The sequence below is a fragment of the Mesoplodon mirus genome (genome assembly GCF_964341445.2).
Source record: "Mesoplodon mirus genome assembly, chromosome: 12".
Lineage (NCBI taxonomy): Eukaryota > Metazoa > Chordata > Mammalia > Artiodactyla > Ziphiidae > Mesoplodon > Mesoplodon mirus.
The window spans coordinates 74,316,310-74,336,798 of record NC_138988.1 but is presented as its reverse complement, the minus strand read 5'-3'; the positions used below and the strand labels follow the sequence as shown (position 1 = coordinate 74,336,798).

General features: G+C 51.8%; 1 protein-coding gene across 9 annotated transcripts in view; it reads left to right on the top strand.

Moving 5' to 3' along the window:
- The window catches only part of TRERF1 (transcriptional regulating factor 1), a 204,830-nt gene that overhangs the window by 163,132 nt on the left and 21,209 nt on the right, over nt 1-20,489 (top strand). For 5 of the 9 annotated variants that reach the window (XM_082637833.1, XM_082637837.1, XM_082637834.1 and 2 more), the window contains 9 exons: nt 2,766-4,430; nt 6,068-6,114; nt 7,344-7,494; nt 8,789-9,091; nt 12,720-13,104; nt 14,288-14,354; nt 15,396-15,535; nt 15,670-15,773; nt 17,259-17,334. In XM_082637833.1, the coding sequence (XP_082493959.1) occupies nt 3,024-4,430; nt 6,068-6,114; nt 7,344-7,494; nt 8,789-9,091; nt 12,720-13,104; nt 14,288-14,354; nt 15,396-15,535; nt 15,670-15,773; nt 17,259-17,334 (2,680 nt within the window). In that variant the 5' untranslated portion in view covers nt 2,766-3,023. The remainder of the gene's footprint in view (nt 1-2,765; nt 4,431-6,067; nt 6,115-7,343; nt 7,495-8,788; nt 9,092-12,719; nt 13,105-14,287; nt 14,355-15,395; nt 15,536-15,669; nt 15,774-17,258; nt 17,335-20,489) is intronic. The other 4 variants (XM_082637838.1, XM_082637839.1, XM_082637840.1 and 1 more) reach the window with 3 other exon arrangements.

Genomic DNA, 20,489 nt, shown 5'->3' with positions numbered 1-20,489 from the left:
TAATTATGATTATTAATAGTATGCAGGCAATCAAAACAACATAAAATATACTCTAATTTGGATAAATAATTAATAAACATAAAAACTAAAATTACATTGAAAATGTACATTAGGTGGTGATGCTGGAGACTTTTCAAAGTAATTCTTTTTCATGTAAATACATTGTTCTTTTGTTTGCTTTTTGGAGTTTTTTGGGTCGTTTGTTTGTTTGTTTGAAGTATAGTTGATTTACAGTGTTTTGCCAATCTCTGCTGTACAGCAGTGACTGTTTTAAACACATAGACATTCTTTTAAAAATATTCTTTTCCATTATGGTTTATCCCAGGAGATTGGATATAGTTCCCTGGGCTATACAGTAGGACCTTGCTGTTTATCCACTCTCAATGTAATAGTTTGCATCTACCAACCCCAAATTCCCAGTCCATTCCTCTCTCTCCCCGCCTCCCCCCTTGGCAACCACAAGTCTGATCTCTATGTCTCTGAGTCTGTTTCTGTTTTGTAGATAGGTTCATTTGTGCCATATTTAGATTCCACATATAAGGGATATCATATGGTGTTTGTCTTTCTCTTTCTGACTTCCTTCACTAAGTATGATAATCTCTAGTTGTATCCATGTTGCTGCAAATGGCATTATGTTGTGCTTTTTATGGCTGAGTAGTATTCCATTGTATATATGTACCACATCTTCTTTATCCATTCATCTGTTGATGGGCATTTAGTTTGTTTCCATGTTTTGGCTAAGTAATTTTTTTATTGACGTATAACATACGTGCATGTATGTGATGAGGTCTGAGTGTACAGCTCAGGTTATTATACAGAGTGAGCACACCCGTGCAGTTATCACCCAGGTCCAGAGATAGAATCTTGCTGGTGCCAGGTTATCTCTTCTGTTTTTTTTTATTTATCCACGGAAGAATACTATTTGTTGCATGAGATATGAGACAAGGATCAGCATCGATTGTATTTCCATTTTTCATTTATACAGATGTAAACACTGAAAAACCCTCATTCACATAAACTAATAGATAAAAATACAAGTTTTATTAAAGCAGGGTCAACTCAGTTCTTGATCTGCTTCTGAGTTATGTACCAAAAAAATCACATAGTGATCTATCACTAACAATTATATTTTAATTACTTCTATTCGGCCTTCCTAATGAAAAAAAGAATTGGAAACCACCCAGCTTGCAAAGAAGATTTACTACTTATTTATTAGTGTTGCTCACTTTCAGTGTTCTGTGCCCTCTCGTGTGGCGGCTGGGGGAGTCATCCCTGGGGCATAAGCCCAGTTAAGATTTGGGATGGAATGAGTAAGAAGTTTGTCTTTCTTTTGTAAAGGAGGAGGGCTGTTGTGAAAGAGTAGGTGTAAAAGGACAACTTGCACCTCTGTCACTGGTTAGCAGACATCTGGTCCTGTCCAAAACCATTTGGCATGGACCAAATATGCTTTATGGACATTTTGGATAAGACCAAATTTCAGGGACCTTTTGACGTGGACCAGATATCTTACAGACCCAATGTCTTATGGATGTTTTGGACAGGACCAAAGGTCCTGCAATTCTGTCACCCATCAGTTCTAGAAAAGGATTTTTATGGAAGTTGAGGATCTGGACATTGATTCTCTTAAAGCTTTGAATGTGTGTGTATAGTGCTTGGAAAGTCTTCGTGTACTCCCAGGGGTTGACATACCCCAGTTTGAAGTTCACAGAGGAACCTGTGTGGCTTCAAATCAGACTAGACCAGTCACTCAAAATTTCCTAGTTCATGTTTCTAAGAGAGGGAATCTGATTGGCCCAGCCTATTTTTTTGAGTCAGGCCACATCATAGGCTTCCGACCAGGTGGTCAGCACTGTGCACAGATGTTTCCCTGAGCAGGGACCCCAAGGAGGCAGGTAGCTATGTACTGACACGTGTGCTGCTTTTCCTTGAAACTGTCTCCTTTTCTGTTCTTCTGCTAGAAATATGCTCTCCAGACTATGAGTTCCTTATCTGTTATTTTTTACCTTTTTTTTTTTTTTTTTTTTTTTTTTTGCGGTACGCGGGCCTCTCACTGTTGTGGCCTCTCCCATTGCAGAGCACAAGGCTCCGGACGCGCAGGCTCAGTGGCCATGGCTCATGGGCCCAGCCGCTCCGCGGCATGTGGGATCCTCCCAGACCGGGGCACGAACCCATGTCCCCTTCATTGGCAGGCAGACTCTCAACCACTGCGACACCAGGGAAGCCCTATTTTTTTACCTTTCTATTACATGCATCTCTTTCCTCCTTGTACTGTAGTTATTCATGTGGCCAACTGCCTTTTCTAACTGTAAGCTCCTTGAGAGATGGCCCATGTCTTAATGATTTCCTAGCCTTGTGCCTTACACTTAGTAGATGTCTATGTCTAGTAAGTATTTTTTGACCAGATGAATTGATTAATGAATGTCTTAAGCTTCTTTATATCCCCTACAGGACCTAGAATAGTGCTGGGCTTTCAATAGCAGGGTTCCAGAAGAATGGATGAATTGATCAGTGAGCAAAACAATGAATTAACGAATCAATGAACTAATGAGCCATTGAGCAATGGCTTGAAAGTAAGAGAGTTCATATCTCACATGGGGGTCAGGATCTGCAGAATCAGTGTAAAGGAGTGACATGTATGAAACTGGCTATTTCTAATCCACGCTCTCGTTTTGTGTTTATTTCCATAATGGGCTGTGGTAGATACAGTTGCTCATTACAAAACATCCAAGTAAATCCTTTCCTGTCTTTTGCATCTTGTCTTGCAGGTGTGAGCAGCATCTCTTCACCACGGTGGTGTTTGGTCCGTACCTCAGCCCGGGTGAGGATGTAAAACCCCCCGCTCTGCATATGCGTGGTAGAGGCCAACAGGAACACCTGGCTCCAGCCACAGTCATGGACATGTCAGCCGTGGAGTAGTGTGGACGCTTTCTCTCTGCTTCTCAGGGTTTCAGTCCTTTCGGGTTTGTGTCATCGATCTTTTTTTATGGTTTTGCGGCTGGACGTTCACGATCAAGGCAGGCACCATGGGGGATCAGCAACTGTACAAGACCAATCACGTGGCCCACGGTGGTGAGAACCTTTTCTACCAACAGCCACCACTTGGCGTCCACGGTGGGCTGAACCACAACTATGGGAATACAGTCCCCGGGGCTGGAATGGATGCCCCTCAGGCATCACCCATCTCCCCCCACTTCCCTCAAGACACTCGGGATGGTCTGGGCTTGCCTGTTGGCTCCAAAACGCTTGGCCAAGTGGACACCTCAAGGCAGGGAGGGTGGGCAGGCCATGCAGGGCCTGGAAACCATGTCCAGCTACGTGGCAACCTGACCAACTCGAACATGATGTGGGGGTCTCCAGCCCAGGCGGAGCCCACCGATGGCTACCAGTACACCTATTCCCAGGCTAGCGAGATCCGGACCCAGAAGCTCACCAGCGGTGTCCTGCACAAGCTAGACTCTTTCACCCAGGTGTTTGCCAACCAAAACCTGCGAATTCAGGTCAACAATATGGCCCAGGTGCTGCACACCCAATCAGCGGTGATGGACGGAGCCCCTGAAAGCGCCCTCCGCCAGTTGCTGTCCCAGAAGCCCATGGAGCCCTCAGCACCGGCTCTCTCTTCCCGCTACCAGCAGGTGCCCCAGCAGCCTCACCCTGGTTTCACTGGCGGGCTGTCCAAACCAGCTCTTCAGGTTGCGCCGCACCCAAGCCAAGGGCACCCGTATTATGACTACCAGCAGCCACTGGCCCAGATGCCAGTGCAGGGAGGACAGTCACTGCAGGCCCCCCAGGTGCTGTCCCAGCACATGCAGCAGCTGCAGCAGCACCAGTATTACCCGCAGCAGCAACAGCAGCAAGCCGGGCAGCCGCGGATGTCAGTGCAAGAAATGCAGCCGCCGCCGCAGCAGCAGATTTGCCCAGCGCAGCCCCAGCAGCTGCAGCAGCGGCAGGGTTCGATGCAGATACCTCAGTATTACCAGTCCTCACCCATGATGCAGCATTTGCCAGAGTCGCGGCAGTCACAGATGCACCTGCAGCCCCCTCCTTATCACAGGGACCCCCACCAGTACACCCCGGAGCAGGCGCACGCTGTCCAGCTGATTCAGCTGGGCTCCGTGCCCCAGTACTACTACCAGGAGCCCCAGCAGCCCTATGGCCACCCCATGTACCAGCAGAGCCACCTGCCCCAGCACCAGCAGCCTGAGGACGGTCAGCCCAAGACTTATACAAGCGACAGGCAGGCCCAGGCCATGCTGAGCTCCCACGGGGACCTGGGGCCTCCAGATACAGGAATGGGTGACCCGGCAAGCTCGGACCTGAGCCGGGTCAGCAGTGCGCTCCCCCACCGGCCGCTCCTGTCCCCCAGTGGCATCCACCTCAACAACATGGGGCCTCAGCACCAGCAGCCATCTCCCAGTGCCGTGTGGCCCCAGGTATTCTCACAGTGGCTGTTTCTCCTGGTGGCTCAGTGTGCCCATGGGCCAGCCAGAGCTGAGTCTATGCAGTGCCCAGTCCGCTCTCCAAACCCCTCCAACACTTCTGTCCTTTCTTTATTCCACAAACGTTAACCAGACGCTGCGGAATACAAACGCAATTTTGACTCAGTTCTTTGCCCATAGAGTTTACAGTCTCACTAAGGAGATGGCCAGTTCACCATATCAGGTCCTGAATGATGCATGTAATGGTCAAGGCCTGATCAGGTGCCCAGGGACCACCACAGTGTCTGCTGCCCCTTAAGTCTGTATCCTTAGGGAATTTCCTATGAAATTGTCCCCCCTTCGGGAGGGAGACCACATTATGATAGCATTTCTCAAAGTCTAATGCCCAGAATAGGAGTTGTGTAGAATGTTGAATGGATATTGCTGGGAGGAGGGGAATGGGTTCTCTGGATAAACAAATTTGGGGTTTCTTAAAGTGAAACAGGTTGCAGTGCTGCTGGACTTCTCAGAACCTTTAATATGCTCGTGTGCACTGCAAATCTCCCCAAGGGGATACCTTGTGTAGTTGCAGAGGTGAAAACCTTAGCTGCCCACAGGATCCAGGCAGGTAAAGTCAATAAGCAAAACGGGGCTTCCCTGGTGGCGCAGTGGTTGAGAGTCCGCCTGCCGATGCAGGGGACACAGGTTCGTGCCCCGGTCCGGGGAGATCCCACATGCCGCGGAGCGGCTAGGCCCGTGAGCCATGGCCGCTGAGCCTGCGCATCCGGAGCCTGTGCTCCGCAATGGGAGAGGCCACAACAGTGAGAGGCCTGCGTACCACACACACACACAAAAAAAAAGCAAAACAGCCTGGTATGAGATAATAAGGACTGTGTGGACTAGAGAGCAGATGTCCCATCTAATGACATTCTTAGGATTTTTTAAAACAGTCCAGCCAAGCAAACCATGTCTGCAGGCCAGATTCAGCCTGAGGGTGACGGTTATTAACCCTTGATTATTTCCAAAATCTATTTGATCACGAAACTGCCTACTGTGTCCTGGACACCGTTCAGGCCTTGGCGTGTCCCAAGTGCTACACTCAAGTGACAACAGGGTCGGGGGAGGAGGGCACCTTGAATAGGACTGGGGTAGATGGAGAGAGGGCTCCGATGAAGGTTGAAGACCAGGCATAAAGTTCCCTTGACCCTGTTTTGTTTAAGACTCAGGCCTACAGTAACTGAGAGACTTTGTGACTATAAGAATAAGATGACATGGCCAAAGCTGAGGTCTCCCAGCGTGAGGCTGTGTCATCCAGCCCTCCATTCGGGAATGGAGCCTGTCTGTGTACAGAGTAGGTGGACAGGGAGAACAGGAAGGAAGGAGGTGGGGGATTGAGTCCCGGTGGGCTTGTGGCTGGTGGGGCTCCGTGAGGGGGCGTGGCCCCAAGCCAGGGAACATCAGGGGAAAGAAGTCTGGAAGCTTCAGGTGTGGAAGGGCAAGGGCGTGCGTATCTGTGAGCCCGGTCAGCGTGAGGCAGAGAGCGGAAAGAAGTGTGCAGGCCCTGGGGTTCCCGCCGCTCAAGGACTCCTCCCATCAGAAACACATTTGTTTTTTTTCTTCTTTCTTCTGGTGTCCTGCATGGCTCAAAATAGATGCACCTACCTGATGGCAGAGCCCAGCCAGGGTCCCCTGACTCAAGGTAGGATGGATGCATGGAGGCTTGTTGGCATTTTGGGAGACTGGAAGGTTTCCCTAAATTGTCTCATGATTCATTTCCAAATTCAAAGTCAATTCCTCAAAGAAATTTATAAGAATAATAATAGCAGCTACTGTTTTTGAGTGCTTATTATTACTCTATATCATATGTAATAAAAGTAGCTCCATGAGGGTTGGTGTGATTACCATGTGCCTAGCACATAGTAAGCACTCAACCATTGTTAACTATTATTATCATTATTATTTTACAAATGAGAAAACTGAGGCTCAGAGGGCTTAAGGTTGCACATCAAGAAAGTAGGGATGACAGTCCCAATGCAGGGGGCCCGGGTTCGATCCCTGGTCAGGGAACTAGATCCCACATGCAGGCCACAGCTAAGAGTTTGCATGCCACAACTAAGGAGCCCACGAGCCACAACTAAGGAGGCTGCCTGCTGCAATTAAGGAGCCCTGGAGCTGCAACTAAGGAGCCCAGGTGCTGCAACTGAGGACCCGGTGAGCTGCAACTAAGGAGTCTGTGAGCTGCAACTAAGAGAGCCCACCTGCTGCAACTAAGACCCGGTGCAACCAAATAAATATAAATATATAAATAAAAATTTTTTTAAAAAACGTTAAAAAAAAAAAAAAGAAAGTAGGGATGCTGGGATGGACTCCAAAACCCATGTTCTGCCCTCTGTCCATTCAGTGAGTATTTATTTAGTACCTACTGTGTGCTAGGCATGGAACTAAGCTATGAGGATGCCCCAGTGAATAGTACAGTCTTGTTTCCTCCCCTCATGGGTTTGGTAAATAAAGACTTAGCCAGAGCCTTACAAACTAAGACATGCAACCTGGAGGCTGAACCAGAAGACTGAGACCCATGTGTCTAAGGGAAGACATCTGGAAGAGGAGAGCCGAAGCTGATTCTAGAAGGGTCATAAGCCAGAGGTGGGAGAAAAACCCAGCACCTGAAGGCCTGGAATGAAGAAAGACGTTTGGTTCAACTCTTGCACGATCTTGAGCACGCCCTTTCCTACTCTTGAGCCTCAGTTTTCCATCTGCAAATTGGGCTTAGTTCTCTGAAGGGAATTGGGGTGATACAAGTAGGGCCATGGCCATGGGAGCTCTGGATGAATGAAATGGGTTCATTGTAGGGTGTGAGGTCTTGTGATGAGTCACTGTTTCCCTTCATCAATGTGTGTGTCCTCTCCACTTGGTCCTACCCTTGAGCAGTGGCCAACCAAAAGGAGTGTTTGGGGAGCAGTTTGATGCCAAGAACAAGCTGACATGCTCCATCTGCCTGAAGGAGTTCAAGAGTCTGCCTGCCCTGAACGGCCACATGCGGTCCCACGGGGGGATGAGGGCCTCCCCCAGCCTCAAACAGGTGAGCAGGAGTCAGCCCCCAGTCCTTCCCAGGCCATGTGCTGCTTGCTTTGCTTTGCTACCATCAGAGAGTGATGTGAGCCCCACTCAGGGAACCTGAGGAGGCATAGTCCTTCCCTAACGAAAGTACTCAAGCTTTGACGCTGGGAGCCAGCCAGGTCACACAGTCTCCGCTTCCACTGGCTTTATGAACAAGAGTCCAGAACTGAGGTGGTAGAAATCCTTTTAGGGGATCCCAGCCTCTCCAGCTCCTAGAGAAGACAGCAAAGAAAACATGTTGATGCAATATTGTTTTCAACTTCTGCTGCTTGAAGTACTCAAGACCAGGGTCCCTTGGGCCTTCCAGATCCATAGTCAATGGCCAGGGAAAGCTAGTGTGACCATCAGGCTCCCAGCCAGCATTTTCTGTTCACCAGGGCACTAGTGGTAGACTCTAGCGTCCAAAGACCTTTAAATGCCCTTAGGATTATCCAGGTAGGATACCCTTGTGGTGAACTACCCATGCAGTTTTAGAGTTAGATTAAAATTCAAAGAGGGCTTCCCTGGTGGTGCAGTGGTTTAGAGTCCGCCTGCCGATGCAGGGGACACGGGTTTGTGCCCCAGTCCGGGAAGATCCCGCATGCCATGGAGCGGCTGGGCCCGTGAGCCATGGCCGCTGAGCCTGCGCGTCCGGAGCCTGTGCTCCGCCAACGGGAGAGGCCACAACAGTGAGAGGCCCGTGTACCGCAAAAATAATAATAATAAAATAAAATAAAATAAAATTCAAAGAACTTTCTCAATTCTTTGAATGCTGTTAATCTTAATTTAAGTCTATGGGATTAACTCTGTTCACCAGAAACTTTGATGTGACGCAGGTCACTCCGTCTCCCGACCATGCCAGTTAAAAGAGCTTTTCCTCCATTTGACAGATGAGTAAACTGAGGCCCATAGAATTAAAAGTTCCTGCACAAGAGCTTATGTGTTTTTGTTTTTTGTTTTTTTTGGTCTGATTCTAAGTCCATGTCCTTTTCTTTAAAAGCAATGACAGCCACACAAAAATTTTTCTTCACTATTTGTTTTAATATACAAGTGATACACGGTCAGGATTTTTTAATGTAGAAAATCAAGTGCCTTGTCCATTGCCGACGGGTATCACTGGAGCCGAGGGACTCGGGCTGGCAGGAAGGAAACCACCCTGCAGCAGTTCTCTGTCACCCACGCGTGATGTCCAGGAACGTTTCAGGAAGAGCAAAGTGCATCCCCCCCCAGTGAGAGCTGCTCTCAGCCCAGGATCAAAGCCTTTATTGTCTGTGTAGGAGGAAGGAGAGAAGGCCCCGGCGCCTCCGCCTCAGCCGCCACTGCCGCCTCCGCCTCCGCCGCCACCGCAGCTCCCACCCGAGGCGGAAAGCCTCACGCCCATGGTCATGCCCGTGTCTGTCCCTGTCAAGCTTCTCCCGCCCAAGCCGAGCTCTCAGGGCTTCGCCAACAGCGTCGCTGCCGCCCCCTCAGCCAGAGACAAGCCAGCCAGCTCGATGTCGGACGACGAGATGCCCGTGCTCGTGAGGATGACCCTCTCTCCCCCACACTCACCCCAAGGGGCTGCCCCCCACCCGCCTGCTGTGAGTTGCTGCTCTGCCCTGCCTGCCTGGGGTGGGGACATCCCTTTGCTTTCTTGGAGATGGGGACAGCTCTGCCAGGGCCACTGGCCTGAGCTCAGACGTGGCTTGGCCTCTGTGGGCTGAGCCCCCCACGGCCACCTTGGGAATCCCATCCGTGTCCGCACTGCGTGCCACCCAGTAAACACCTGGCACTCTACCAGGCTAATGGTCTGGGTTAGATTCTGAGAGACCCGAAGATGTTCCTAGATTAAACAGAGGTGATAACTCAGCTGGTGATCACAGTTATTAAAATATGGAAGTACTGTCCCAGATAATAAATAGCTACTGCCCAGGGTCCTGGCCCCTCCCCCAGGATCTCCAGACCTCCCCAAATCTAGCAACCAAAGAGGCAACCCTGGGCTTCCCTGGTGGCGCAGTGGTTGAGAATCCGCCTGCCGATGCTGGGGACATGGGTTTGTGCCCCGGTCTGGGAAGATCCCACATGCCACAGAGCAGCTGGGCCCGTGAGCCATGGCCGCTGAGCCTGCACGTCCAGAGCCTGTGCTCCGCAATGGGAGAGGCCACGACAGTGAGAGGCCCGCATACCGCAAAAAAAAAACAAAAAAAAGAGGCAACCCCTGGCACAGCATGTCCTCCAGGCAGTAGAGCTGGCATCCATTCTGATGGTCAGTCAGCCTTACCACATGCTTAATATTTTCAGTATCACCCCTGTGTAAATAAATACCCTCAGAGGACCAGATTCATTAAGATGCCCAAAGTAATTCCCCTGAGACACCCACCCCCCCACTCTCAAGAAAGCAAAGAGATTTGTGTTTCTTATTCACTGTTCTCTTTCTCAAGTTCTGAGCGCGTCACCCAAGCAGCTTAGCTTGGCTCTGGGACAGAGATCTCTCTCACTCTCCTTCCCTCTCTCTCCCTCTCTCTCTCTCCCTCTCTCTTCCCCCCCCCCCCTCTCTCTCTCTCTGTCCCTCTCTCTCTCTCTGTCCCTCTCTGTCCCTCTCCCCCTCTCTCCCTCCCTCCACCCCTCCCCTGGGGAGTCTGTAACCCATGTGATTCACTACATCAGATTTGTCCCCTCCCCACAGGGTAGTGTGCTGAGTCACATTTGTCCTCACAGGATAGGTAGTTGCTGGGATTCCAGGAGACACGAGTGGTGTTGGGCCAGAATAGGAATAAGGAGGATAATTAAGAGAACTAGAAAAATCCAGAAAGAGCCTTTTTGGTTTTCTATGTAATATCAGGGCTCAGAAGAGGAAAGGCAGATGGAGAACCTCTGGAGGTGAGGATTCTCGTCAGCTGGCAGGTCTTGGGGGCCAGCAATAGGCAGAGAGAGAAAACGACACAGCCAAGCACCCTCTTTGCCCAGGCAAGTTCCTCATTTGGTGGGAGGGATGCTGTTTCTACCCTTTGGAAACTCTCAGCCTGAAGCTGGAGAAAGTAACGTTCGTAGTCACAATGCCCTGCGTGTGGCTGGTGGGGAATATACCTGGGGAGCTAAGGTCATTAGGGACTGGGATGAGGCAAGGGAAGTTTGAGGTGAGTTTGCTTAGAACTCACGAGGAGAGTTCCAAGTAGGGTTCTGAAGTAGGGTTCTGAAGGCAGAGGTGAACTTGGTTTTGTGGGAAGGGTGAGAGAGATACTGTGAGGAGATAAGCCGAAATGGAAGCGTGTTGGTAGGACTTGAGTAAGTGTGAGCAAGGTCCTGACACTTAATATAAAGAAATCAAAATGTCCACGTAGGAGCCCTGTGTTTTAATCCCCACTCTGCTCCTAGCCGTCTGGGATGCAGCCAGCCGAGCCCCTTCCCCTCTCAGAACTTCAGTTTCTCCCTGATCTGGGGTTGGGGGGCGGGGGTGGTGTTGGCCTCCTCAGTGACTGTCACCTCTCTGGGGTGCTTTTAAAACCTCTCAGCGCTTCGCCCTGTCTCCAGCTTGGCTGGAACTCTGTAAATGCTTCCTCCCAAGTGACATCCAGGTCTGATATTCGGGGGGCCTTCCCTGGCCCAGGGTCTCAGAGCCTTGCCTGGAGGATTGGAAAGTCCCAGAATAGAGCTGTCGTAACAGAACCCAGAGGCTCAAGTAGAGAGAGAGCCCGAAAGGGGCCTTTGGCTCTGTGGTCAGAGGTCTGGATTCCAGTGCAGGGTTGAAGTCACTCGGGGTCCTCAGGTGACCCCATCAGTTACCCAGGAACCAGGTGTGGTGTCAGGATTGCTCCCCAAGTTGGGGGCACGTGCACCTTCTTCCCATTCCTCAGCCCCCTCTCTCCACCTCAGCCTCAGGTGGTGAGGAGCCCCCTGGTGGGGAAAGGAAGCAGGTTGGGGCTCTCTGACCTAAGGAGAGCCCCCTGGGGGCCCGGGGGTCCCCGCTGCCCCTTCCCCTTTCCTCACCTTTCTGCTTCCTTAGACTCCCCTCCTAGGGGCTGGGACGGCACCCCAGAAGACGATGAAGCTGAGGGAGAGACAGGAGGGGCAGCCTGAAGTGCTGAAGGCAGCAGAAGGGGCCCTGAGGGAGAGGAGCCCAGAGCTGAGGGGTGACTGGGCCAGGTCACATGGCCTGGAGGAGGCTGGTCACATGACCATAGCCAACTTTTCCCATCACCCCCTGCTGCCTCCTAGTCAGGCGCCACCCTGGGCACAGGAATTGCCAGGGACCACAGCTGTGACGAGCACTGGCCTGCAGGGCCTGGGAGGGGACCACAGACTGCCCAGAACTTTTCTGCAGGTATCCTCACAGCCCCTCCCGACCGCATGGCTGCCTCTCCAGCCACACCCAGCTCTCGGTTTTTCTGGGCTGATGCTGGCACACAACCAAGTCTGTTTGTGTTTGGCTTTGGCATGCCCCGCTTATCTCTTTCCGTGCGTGTGTTTACTTATTAGTATATCTGTATCCATGTGGCAGATCTTCCTTCCAGAAGATGCTTGGTTCTGCTGGAATAAAATAAACTAACACTGCTGACAGGAAACCAACCTACGAGAAGGGTTTGCCACAGATAAGCCACCAGTGCTGGGAGCAGTAGTGAGGGCGGGTGGTGACGGGGGGAGGCTCACCAGATGCACTTCTAGGAGAGCACATGAGACGGGCCTCAAAGATCCGGGATGGCTCTCCTCAACCCTAAGGTTACCTTGAAGAAGAGCCCAGTGTGGGTCACTGGCCCTGGGAGCCTTGGCCAAGGCCTGACCCCCTCTTCCTGCCCCACAGCCTCTGCCCAGCTTCCCTGAATAGATTCTTCTGTCGCTTTCTCAGAACATGTGTTATCTGTCCCCGATGTCTGTCCCCGGGGAGCAGTGGGGAATTAAAGGGCCCACTCAGCTGGATTCCACTCACCAGATGGGAATGCAGTGATAAGCAATAAAGAATGTGAATTTATTCTTTCTTGCCCACCCACTATTCCTACCACCCCCATCACTCTCCAGACATGAGGGATTTCCTCCAAAACCAAAGTTTTCTCCCTAATCAAGCCACCAGATCTCGCCTTGTCTGAAGTGGATGTGGCCGTTTCTGAAGGCGGAGGATGCTGCGGTCAGACAAGTGGAAGGGAGGAGGGGTCCCCGTTAGGACAGCAGTCCCCCTTCCCATAACCTGTGGAAAAAAGCCCAAGGATTTGAATCGGACCATTCTTCCCGTTGTAGGAAATTCCCAAGAAGCATCAGCCAGGCTTGGCCAAAGCCGAGGAAGCCCTCAAGACCGCGCCGGAGAAGAAGAAGTTCCGGCACCGGCCGGAGCCGCTCTTCATCCCGCCTCCGCCGTCCTACACGCCCAACCTCGCCGCCTCGCACTCTGGCGCCACCCTGTACCAGAGCCAGCTGCGCTCCCCGCGCGTCCTGGGCGACCACCTGCTCCTCGACCCCGCCCACGAGCTGCCCCCCTACACGCCCCCGCCCATGCTCAGCCCGGTGCGCCAGGGCTCGGGGCTCTTCAGCAACGTGCTCATCTCCGGCCACGGCGCCGGCGCGCATCCGCAGCTGCCCCTCACGCCCCTGACGCCCACGCCTCGCGTGCTGCTCTGCCGCCCCAGTGAGTCGGCCCTGTCCCCGCCTCCGCGACCTCGGGGGCGGCACCCCGACTGTTCTGGGTGCTGCCCCAGGAGGCCTCCCATTTCTATCGTCTCGTTTTCCACAGACCTTGGCAGTGGCTCGACTCTGTGTACCAGGCAATATGCTAGGTGCTAGAAATAACTAGAATACTTCTCAGGGGAAACGCAGTCTAGCCGCGGAGACTAACACGTAGAGCGATAATCAGAGTTTCTTTGGGATAAGGAAAAACAGTTGAAGTGTGCTGTGGATAACCGTGTGAGACACCCAAAATAAATGTACTAAGTAGATGTACAAATGGGGTTATATGCAAGACCACACCTTCACATTTTAGCATGCTGTGTAAAGATCAAGCAGGAGGGCTTTCCTGGTGGCGCAGTGCTTAAGAATCCGCCTGCCAATGCAGGGGACACGGGTTCGAGCCGAGGTCCGGGAAGGTCCCACATGCCGCGGAGTGCCTAAGCCCATGCACTACAACTACTGAGCCTGCAAACCACAACTGCTGAGCCCGTGTGCCACAACTACTGAAACCCACGGGCCTAGAGCCTGTGCTCCACAACAAGAGAAGCCACCGCCTGTGCACTTCATCGAAGAATGGCCCCCGCTCACCGCAACTAGAGAAAGCCCATGCACCACAGGGAAGATCCAATGCAACTAAAAATAAAAATAAATAAAAAATAAATTTATTTAAAAAAAAAAAAAAAAGATCAAGCAGGAGAGGCCTGTAGCCAGGATCTCTTTCTGGAGCAAGAATAGTTTCATAGAAATAAGACAGATTAACAGGGGAATTCCCTAGTGGCCCAGCGCTTAGGACGCCACACTTTCACTGCAGAGGGCCTGGGTTCAATCCCCGGTCGAGGAACTAGGCTCCCACAGGCCCTGCGCACACAGCCAAAAATTATTTTTTAAAAATTTTAAAAATAAATAAATAAAAAGCTTAGCAGACCAGAGTAGGGCAGCAGGCCACTCCTTACCCTGTGTGAGAAGTGGGGAAACGCTAAGCCACGTTGCTCCACATTCCATCCAACTCCTCGGAGACTGCTGGGGTAACTCCGGCGTGGGTTGGGTAGGAGAGGGGTCCTGTCATGACTGTTTAGGTAACTGCTCATTTGGTTTCTTCAGTACCCTTCCCTGTTGACCAGTGACCCCTGGTTTTTGTGCTTCAGACAGCATCGATGGCAGCAACGTGACAGTCACCCCAGGGCCTGGAGAGCAGACCGTTGATGTCGAACCGTAAGGAAAAGCCAATTATTCTTTAGAACAGAAGCCTCAGCCTAGAAAAGGGATGGGGAGCTTTGAGAAGTGTAGCTAGTGCTTCTGGGATCAGGGTGGCCACTGGGCAAGAAGTTGCAGAAAATGTATGATCGTGGTATTTCTCAAGTACTGTTGTTTCCCTGTAACTGCCAGTGTTTCAAGGCCTTTTCTAAAGACTAAACATTAAAAGCAAGGAGCCTTGTGTTTGGAGAACCAGGCGTCCCCATCTGTGGCTCCGTGAGCTAGTTTGGTTGGGGCCACATGCCTTCACATCCCCAGTGACACTGAGACATCTGTCTAGCTCTGCCTAGCTCTCCACGAGGCACCATCCAAATGCCCTTGATCCCCCAGCCCCTCCCTAAGATTCTTGGCTGATCCTCCAAGTGGCCTTGTTGAGTAATTGAGTTGGGGGGTATAATGGAAGAGAAAGCTGGTTATTTTCATGGATAAGTACAGAAGAGGCCAGATGGTAGAGTGGTGAGTAGATTGAGTCAGGAATCAGGAAACCTGGTTCCAGCACCGTTTTGTTATTTGATCTTGATCCAGTTAACCTTTCTAAGCTTTAGTTAACTCATCTATTGAGTAGGAATAATTATCACTGCCTTGCTTACATCACAGGTCTTGGTGAGGTTCAGATGGGATATTTATGTGAAAGTGGTCTGAAAGGGCTAAAAAATGGAATAAGTACTTTGTACTTGTCCCATTGGGTTAAGTGGTACCCTCGGCCGTGCTCTGGCAGCTGTTCCCTTGGAATTAGGACCTTCCCTCTCCCAGTTATAGGGAGCTTTGAAGCCCCAGGCAGGCTTCTCCCTTGCTCCCCACAGCATCTCTCCCCAATCTCAAAGCTGTTCCTTATCCCAGTAGAAAGGCCGTGCCTGGAATCTTCAGATCACACTGTGAGGAAATGCGCCTGCATTCTTCTTGCAGAAGGAACTGGTTTCCTTCTTTTTCAAGTCCCTGACAGTTGCCCTTGGTCTCAAATTGAAGACCACACTGTTGTTTTTCTTCTTGCGATTAAAGACGCATCAACATTGGCTTGAGATTCCAAGCGGAGATCCCAGAACTCCAGGATGTCTCTGCCCTGGCCCAGGACACACACAAGGCCACACTGGTTTGGAAGCCCTGGCCAGAGCTGGAAAACCACGACTTCCAGCAAAGAGGTATTGGCAGCATGGGAAGAACTGGGCAGGAAAGGCTGGATTCTCTCCCGGGGGCCTCTGGCTCCAGGATCGGTTTGTCTTTCCGGTGACCCTGAGCTCTTTCTGATGCAGTGGCCTCTCTTTGTTCCCAACAGTGGAGCATCTCCTGAATTTGTGCTGTTCAAGTGCGTTGCCAGGTGGAGGGACCAATTCTGAATTTGCTTTGCACTCTCTCTTCGAGGCCAAAGGTGATGTGATGGTAAGGAACTGTGAAAAGGAGGCTTCCCAGTTCATATGCTTCATGTCAGAATTCTGAAAAGTATTTTACCAAGTTTCTGTGTTGTTTCATGCCCCACCCCCCAACCAACTCTTAGGATGATGACCAGTCGGTGTGCCTCCCATCTTCCTTATCTCAGTGAGTAGGCCAGGATTTGAAAGCCTGCAGAAAACCTCCAGTTGGATTTCTGTTTACACATCTGTTTTGGGAAACTAGAATTTCTTTTCAGCAGTCTTGTAATTCACATCGGGGAACAGGTCTGCAGTGATGGAAGTAGAAGGCCTTCCTGAAGCAAGGCTTGGCCCAAAATAGCCTGTCATACTCTGCTCGTCACTCCTCCCTACCTGGAAATCAGCCAGAGTTTGACGTTCTTAGAACCGTTTGCTCCCCTAACCAAAGTGAAATGTTCGCTGTGCACCATCTGGTGTCATTCTTCCACTTTTGGCGCAGTTCTCTGGCATCCCCAAACCAGAACTTTGGTGCCCTTTTCCCAGAATCAGAGCTGACCATTTGCCTGCTCAACCTGGACCCCTGGCTGGAGCACTTCGTCACCAGCCTCAGCTTCCCCTTTAGTAAATACATGATTCTTATACCAGAGCTAACCTCCTGTCCTTTTTGATTTTATGAAAATGTGAAAGTAAACAAGTGTCCCAATACTACCTTCTCATGAGATTACTGATACCCTTCAAGGGTTCTCTAGAACGTTGGAGAACTCTCCTTGACCTTTTAAGATCAGTGCTGCAGAGCCGTGCTTCTCAAACTGTTAACGTACATGCACATCACCTAGGGAGTCTTGTTAAAATGCAGGCTCTTATTCAGCAATTCTGGAGGGGGGGCCCAAGGTGCTGCATTTCTAACCTGCTCCCAGGGGATACCCGTGCTGCTGGTCCATGGACCACACTTGGAGTAGCAAGATTTGAGATCCCCAAACCATCCACAGCTCAACTCCACCTGCACCACTTTTTTAACAAAGTCAGTGAGGCTGAAGGACATAGATTTGAAAGGGTTATTTAGCAAGGCTCCCTGGAAGGACAGTGTGTAGTACAGTTATTACTAATATAGCTGTTGATGTTCAGTTGTAATGAAACATGTGATTTTTCTGCAAAAACAGTTCCAAATCACCCACTCATTTCCTCAGAGACTCAGCCTCCAAACAGAGGAGGCTCCACCATATCTCTGAAGCTGGGGCCCTCACCAAGGAAGGAGTGGGGTTTTGGCTGCCACCTGTGTTTTTGTGACAAGACCAGCTGGCTGCAGGCATGGGTGGAGGAGGTATTAGAACGATGAGTCCTGTTGGGTGCTGACCAGAAGGAAGACCCCAAATCGGGGAGTCTCCTCTGTTTTTCCTTCCAGCCCCCCAACCCCGGGCCCTGCAATGCTGGCTCGTTTTCCCTGTTAGGCAGATGGTCTTCTGAGGACACAAGCCCCATGACTGACTCTCGCCTTTTCTCTCCCATGGGTCTGCAGGCTGCTCTGGAAATGCTGCTGCTGCGGAAGCCAGTCAGGTTAAAATGTCACCCTTTAGCAAATTACCACTATGCCGGTAGGTTGCCCGGAGCCCTGTGCCCCCTTGCTTCCCGAGAGCGGGCTGTCTGCGTGTTGGTTGTGTCCCCTTTTAATAACAGATAGCACCCATTCTGTCCTCAAGGCCGCTTGTGCTCTCAAGGCCTCTGGGGCGTAGATGGTGGGGCAGCTGTATCCGCTGGCTGGTCGCTGTCGGGCATTTGTCTGTCTGGGCTCCTGCCCCTCATGGGTGTGCCAAGAGCTGGGCGACAGGGGACAAGGCCCGCATGTGCAGCAGTGAGATCAGTGCACCCGGAGGAAGAGCCACAGAGGGTAGACCACAAAGGCAACAGCACACAGCGGCCCCTGGACTTGGGGATCAGTAGACGTGGGTTCACATCTTGCCTGCACCCCGTGGCCTTCTGCAGCCTTGGTTTCCTCACCTGTAAAGTGGCGCTCATACTCCATCCCTTGCAGGATTTTGTGAAGATTTGAGAGAGTATATGGAGCCCAATGCCTGGCACAGTCTAGTAGCTTTATTATTCATTGGTTGAACAATTAATGAGTACTTCCTACGTACAGGAAACTGTGCTGAGCGCTAAGAGAAGGAAGTGACGGTGACAGATGTAGACAGAGTCCTGTCCTGTGCAGTTTGGAGTCTGAGGGGTCGGCAGTTATTAAATGACAGATCACCAATGGCGGGAGAAAGACGTGTACATGCACAAGTATACATGTGCATACACAGATACATGTACACGTACACATACACGTACATATACATACAAGTCTCTCTCAGGAGGGGGTGGATTAACGATGGCATCACCAGTACGAGGGAAAGAGGACACACCTTGAAGAGTTGAATGTAGTGAGAATCGTGAAGAGAGAGTGAAACAGGCTGGGGAACCTGCGGTGACAATGAAGTTGAAGTCAACATTTGTATTTCCGTTAACTAGTAGCCCTGTCCATTCTGGGGGTCTCCATGAGCCTGCCTGGGTTCTCTGCTTCAGAGAGGGCTGGATCCTCCAATGCCCCTTGGTTGTTAATCATTTGAAGGTGTCTCTGGTGCCTGGGGGGACCGTGCGTAGATGGGGTGCTAAGTACTTCAGTGGCCTTGGGGACCCAGTAAATACCTTTTCCAGTCCTTGGTCCAGGCGGCCAGATGTGGCCTCAGGTGGGGGCTGTTCTGCAGATTCCGGCGTGTTCTCAGGGGGCTCCCTGTGACCCGCCCCCCCACCATCTGCCTTGCAGAACGGGCTCCTCTCCCGAGTTGGCCCTCTTGCCTGTCATCACAGGGTGGAAAGGCCTCAGAAGCCACTCACCTGAGCACAGCAAGCCCGGGATGCCTGCCTGTGGATCGCTCCCGGCGCACAGGCTGCTGCTGGCACTAGGCGAGCACAGAATGGACACATTGGATAAGAAATCCATCACGTAACCCCGTGGCCTCAAGGAGCCAGTTCCTTAATATTGTCTCCATCGTTTCCTGCTTGGTGTCTGCCCCACGTGTGGGTAGAAGATGTGGGAGTTCTCTCTAATCTGCCATGGAAGCAATTCAGTCCTCTTAATTCCCACCGTCATCTGCTGCCCATTAAACCCTGATGGGCCGTCCAGCCTCCTGGAGCCTGGGTCAGGCTTCTCTGCTTAGCAGAGAGGCTTCCCTAGTATCTGCTGTGGCTGCCCTTGGCCCCCGGGGTGACTGGGGTGGCCGGCGCCTCTGGGCTGCTCATCTCCAGCTGTGAGCAGCCTTGTCTGGGCCCCAAATCCCCTCCAGTTCTTCCCAGCATGCCAAGCAGGTATTGTGATCTTTTTAGTGTGTGTCATGACATAAAAGAGACGGGAAAGCTATGGGCTAGAAACCACCTCCACCCCAAACAACCTTAAAATAGTACTAAAAGCTTTGAAACTAGAAGGCCCTAAACTCTGCTAAAATTCAGTGATCTTCGGGGGTTGGGGGTTCCTGGGAAATCCTTTGCCCATCCCTTGCACCCTTCCCCTATAAGCAGACCAGGAAGCACTCTTGTTGCTTCCAGAATCCTTTTGACCCTTGGAGACAAGAGAGGTGGAGCTGTCCGGTGTGAAGGGTTGGTGTCCCATTAGCTGTGTGTCCCCAAGAAAAGGGTGCTCGCCTAGGTCTGCCAGTAATCTCTCTTCTCCAGGAAGTGACCACAGACTGGGCCCCAGAGAATCTTCTAGAATTATGAGCATAAAGGACAAAGGTCACAGATCTCTGAAGTCTGGCCTGACTCCATCCCCTTGGCGGTTCCCTTCCAGACCACAGAGGAGGCCACAGAGTCTACCCCCGTCACGTGCCCCAGCTACCAGCCGCCACCGCCTTCCGCCCTTTTCACCGCCCCACCCTCTGATTGGTTCCGGGCATCAGTGAATCCCACCCCCGTGGCCCCGTCCTGCCTTGGCCTTCGTGCCAAGCCCCGTTGGGTTGCTCTCCAGCAGGACTGTCAGCTCAGGTCCAGCCTCGCCGGGACACTGTCTTCTGAAATCTCCTTTGCTTCCAGCTCCGTGGCTGTGGCCAGTGTCACTCCCGCCCGACTCCGGCCCTGGCATTGCACCCCAGGCTTCCAGTTGTCTAGAGAGAGGTCAGACCTCCCCGGCCTGTGCCCTGGAGGGAAGGTGGCAAGGCTGGGTTCAGGGGTGCAGACTGTGAATTGGGGGGAGACAGAGACAGGAGCCTGTGAAAATCACTTCCCTCCTGACCTGCCCTTCCACCCCACCCCATCCCATCCCAAGCAGTTCAGTGAGAAAAGGAAAGAGCGACCAGTGCTGGGGCCCAGGAGAGACATCAGTGTAGGTGGGCAGCTTGCCCAGATCTGGGGGCAGCTTGGCAATCCCGGAAGAGCCCTGTTAAGATCCTCAGAGGAAGGGGGCTGTCGCAGTGGCCCCCAGTCTCTAATTCACACCAAGGTGCCCGGTCCAGACCTCTCTCCGCACCCTCCGCCCATAAGTGGCAGCGGTTGTTTGCAGTGGCTCCCAGTCAGCGGTTGGGTTGGGTGGGGAAGGCTTGAGTGTGGGTCTGTCAGGGTGACAAGGATGCCTGGTTGTGATTAGAGAGCTTCCGGCGTCCTTGGTTTTTCCATTGAGCCGGTCGTTCCTGCAGATGGGCACGGAGTGGAGGGGTGTCAGACCTGGCCCTGGGAGTCTTGGCAAGGGTTCAGCGGAGGCTACTATGGGCCCCCACCACAG